Source organism: Etheostoma cragini, chromosome 6, assembly GCF_013103735.1.
Source record: "Etheostoma cragini isolate CJK2018 chromosome 6, CSU_Ecrag_1.0, whole genome shotgun sequence".
Lineage (NCBI taxonomy): Eukaryota > Metazoa > Chordata > Actinopteri > Perciformes > Percidae > Etheostoma > Etheostoma cragini.
This window is the reverse complement of record NC_048412.1, coordinates 2,458,692-2,462,994: the sequence shown is the minus strand read 5'-3', so window position 1 is coordinate 2,462,994 and position 4,303 is coordinate 2,458,692. Positions and strand designations below refer to the sequence as shown.

General features: G+C 42.0%; 1 protein-coding gene across 1 annotated transcript in view; it reads left to right on the top strand.

The window, feature by feature from the left end:
• The window catches only part of LOC117945770 (furin-like protease kpc-1), a 209,638-nt gene that overhangs the window by 149,420 nt on the left and 55,915 nt on the right, over positions 1–4,303 (top strand). The window contains 2 exon segments of the mRNA XM_034873469.1: positions 1,409–1,559; positions 3,198–3,280. Of these exon segments, the coding sequence (XP_034729360.1) occupies positions 1,409–1,559; positions 3,198–3,280 (234 nt within the window).

Genomic DNA, 4,303 nt, shown 5'->3' with positions numbered 1-4,303 from the left:
GCTTGCTCGCTGCGGTTTTGTTTTATGCTGCTAATGAAAGCTTCTCTCCTCGCTTTTGTTCTGCTTCGTTTTTTTTCCAATACGTGGATGGAATACACGTGTTTATATGTGTGCCTGAGATTTTCTGGGAACTCTCAACAGCACAATAATAAAGAAGCTACTTATCATTTAGTTTATCTTTTGGGCATTTTTAGCCTTTATTTCTTTTTTGACAAGACTTTTTTGCAGGTATAAATACAGAGAAAGGCAATTGCCACAGGTGGGAGTCGAACCCGGGCCCGCTGCGTCGTGGAGTAAACTTCCATATATGGGCGTCCGCGCTACCAACTGAGCTACCCGGCTGCCCATTATTTAGTGTTTTGTGGTGACTTTTCTTCACATTCTTTGTGCAGACATTAACTTAAAAGAATATTTGAGGGTTGCTTCTTTCTTGTACATTCAATAAATCTCTTTTAACTCCAAGCTGAATTGGTATTGTAACTGAAATGTCCCTAACCTAATTGATGTTGAATTGGAAATGTAATCAAATCAGGACCTAGTGAATCAGATATGCATCCTTTCGGGAAATCATTGGCGATACCCAGCCCTACCTTTTAATATGGGAAAACCCTGTGGCACACCTTTGTTCTGTTCTTCTCTATCCGTGTACATATCTAATGCAAACAGTGAAGGCATTTCTTCTCAGAAAGAGGAAAAAGGCTATTCAGAACGGGTGGCCAGGCAGTTTTCTTATTCTCCATTCAACTCATTTTCTTAGGAAACAATAATGAGTGGATAAAGCAGAAAAACCCAATTTCCTTTATGCTTTTTATATCCTGAAAAAGCCCTCGTTGACGGCCCTTTGGTCTTTTGTTATAGAAAACTGAGCTAATATCCTCCAGCTCTCGGCGCAGTTTAAAGGTCTTAATTGGATTCCATTAGTATATTGCTTGACATGACACTTGAGTCCGCTCTATTAGAATTCCCCTGCCTGGGATTAGAAAGAAGACTTTTTCTGCGTTCGACTCTCTAGGCTCTTTTGTTAAAGTCTCAAAGAATCTTTGTTGGATTCCCAGTTTTTTAGTGACACTATTATGAAAACCGTAAGCTTGACTAAAACAGGTGCTTTTATGTCTAGAGGTCGGGCTGTAAAAGCACGGCAGTGTCTCATCGCAGCAGTTTATGTATCAATAAACCTTAGTACTAATACAGTATAGGTATTACATTGGTGCCTAGAATGTGCTGCAAGCCCCATAAAACAGTTCCGCTGCTTTCTACACCAGACTAACGCCCAGGTTGAGCTCCCTGCTGTCTTTTTTTCAGTATCATGCAGAGTTGAAGTGTTTCCTCTCTGGTTTCAGGCGGTGTAGAACACGGGCCGATGGAAGGGTGTGTTTGATGATATTCTGTTTCATGTCTCTTGCCCCAGTCCTGAGCTGACGTGGAGGGATGTTCAGCATCTGATCGCCAAGACAGCAAAGATCCCCGACCCCAAAGAGCCTGGATGGAACATCAATGCAGCAGGATACCATGTTCACCACAGGTATTGTGATGCATTCAGTAGTTTGGAACCCAAACATGTGCTATTATTATTGGGGTTATGTTCAAGCCTAGCATTCTGCCCACTTTTTAAACCAGACTTAACATGTCAATTGATCCATCCGTTTACGTATCAATAGCTCTGCTGACAAGCTCGGCTGAAACCCTTGATTATGGGTTGCTATGAGCAACATGTGCCAATAAAGTTTGATTTTGTCTCTGCATAGTTTATCATTTTGGGAAATAGGCTTATTAGCTTTCTTACCAAGAGTAACTTTAGCTGGAAAAATTAATATCACTCTCATGTATGTACAGTAAATATAAGACTCCAGTAGCTGCTTAGGTTAGCTTAGCATAAGGATTAGAAACAATCCTCGTCCTATCTTGTACGTTTAGTCCAATACAAAAAACAAATACCAAAAATGATGAGTTGTGGTTTGGTTTTACAGGTGTTAATGTGCCAGACTATTTCTTTCGGGGTAAGCCCCGCCCACTCCACCGGCGATTTGATCTCACCCTGCAGCTCGATCTGGAAACCTGCACGTTTAATTCTCCTGCTTCAGTTCACAATTTTGCGGGAACCAATCACAAACTGTCTTATCTACCTGGGGGGTTAACACCATGACGATAGAGAAGCGACCAAGCAGCTTCTTGTTTACCTTCAACATAGCGGCGGCCACCGAACGCCACCGAAGCGCTGAAAACCCGTTGATCGTTGTTCTGATTGGTTGAAGGACTGTCCAATTGCGTGCAGAGTCATCTGAACTATGCCCATTGGGTACGCCTCTTGAGCAGAGAAAAAACTGACTAGACCCCCCTGGACCAACGCTCAATGTCAAATCCATTGAGCTCGGCTTGGTCTGATAGCCAGACTAGTAACACCCTGACCACCATGATGCTCCTACTTGAACTCCTATTATTAATCATCTACTGGATTCCACTAACTGCTCATTTGGGACTTTTGAACTGTTCATCAAATTTCAGATCAATAACCTCTTAAAAACACATTCAGATACTCTGTTATTGGTGTACTACTTATTAGGTGATACTAATAATGCTATAGAAAGCTTTTAATTAGTGTTATATGGTGCATGGCATGTTCAGTGTGGGCATATTTGCCTAACTGTGTGTTTGTGTTTCATGTCACAGACACCCTAAAGATATTTCCTCATATGGGAAGATTCATGTTTAACTGTGTATGGGTGTGTATGCTTATGCATGATTACAGTAATTATCCCCATATGATCTACGTGGGATAATTTCAGGTGAATTAAATACCACACCATTCATTTTTCATCTACATAAACCACCCTGAGTGCCTTAAAGCTTTCCTTTTGACCCACTGTAAGATTAAAACTGTTAAAATAATATATTAAATTATAAGTTAAGGGCAGCTGCAAGTAACAGAACTTGGGTGGTACTTATTCAAGTTTGATCAAGTAAACAGTCCACGATGGATCACACAGGCGTTGTCATCTTCCACTTGTTTACTGCTGTGGTTGCCATGTGCACGCACGCCACACACTCTTTGTATAAAGCCCTTCAAGCACAAAAAGCAGCTGTTTTATGGCAGTTGAGGCAGGTGATCTTGTCCGGGGAGGAGTGTCATTGTAATCCTCTAATGTTATTATCACACCCACAGCATGTCTGAGTGTCCGGACCTGCTCTGATTTATTTAGGCGGAGGCTGGAGGAAATGGAGCTTCTCCCTCTGACTGTATGGAGGATGAATCTGGAAGGGAGGGAGGGCGGGAGAGGGAGAGGTAGAGTGAGCCCTGTCCTCCTCCAGACATCATATAAACACTTTTACAACGCTTTTACAATGTCAGCCGGGCAATGACATATCGGTAATCAGTCATAGCGTTTGTGATGTTTTTCCTCTCATTCACCTTAACATTTCTTCTTTCTCATCCTGCCTCTAATTTACTGCCCTGTCCTTTCTTTGTAGTTTCTTTTTCCCCATCCTTCCTCTCACCTTATTTCCCCTTTTTCTGGTTATTATTCCCTCTCTCTGCCTTTCTGTTTCTCTCCTCCATCCGCTTTTTCCCTCAGCTTGTCGTGTCATAAAATAGATTGTAATTACTGTGTTGCTGTGAGAAGAATGGATTAATTAAAATATAATGATGCCGATCACACCAGCGGGCATCTGTTGAAATCTGTCCATTTAGGGGGCTGTTGCCGAGGACTAGTAATGCCCCGATCATTCTGCAGCGGCCACGCTAATTATGAAGAAGGCTTTATTGCATGGAGACGGACGGATCGACTCGTCAGGGCAATGAGCACAGGGTCACTTACCATCAATGAGGTTGTTACAATACATTAAAGATTAGATGTGATATCTGTAATGAGAGGATCCATGTTAAAGAAAATTGGAGATAACACTCAATGCGTGCAGGTTATAGTGGGAAATTAGGGATATTTTCTTTTGATTCTGTAGGTGTATTAAGTATCGGTTAGTAGCTAGTTTGTGGTTTGATTCATCAGATGAGTACATGTGTTGATTGTACATTGACTCAGTGGTGATTTAGGCAGTTTATTAAAGAACTTGCCTATCCCTTAGAAAAGACTTCAGGTGCACGCAACAGGATTTTTTTGCATTCCACGTTTGTTGACTAAAATGACTAAGGAACAACAGTAAGGATTAGCAGTGATGGCCAGCATTGCAAAAATAGATAAATTCTTGTGTTGTCCTTCGGGACCCAGAGACCCTCCTGTATTCAATTGTATCTTTCTGCTACCGTGGCCTCGTCCTCCGGGGTCCCAGAGACCCGTCCTGCACTCGAATG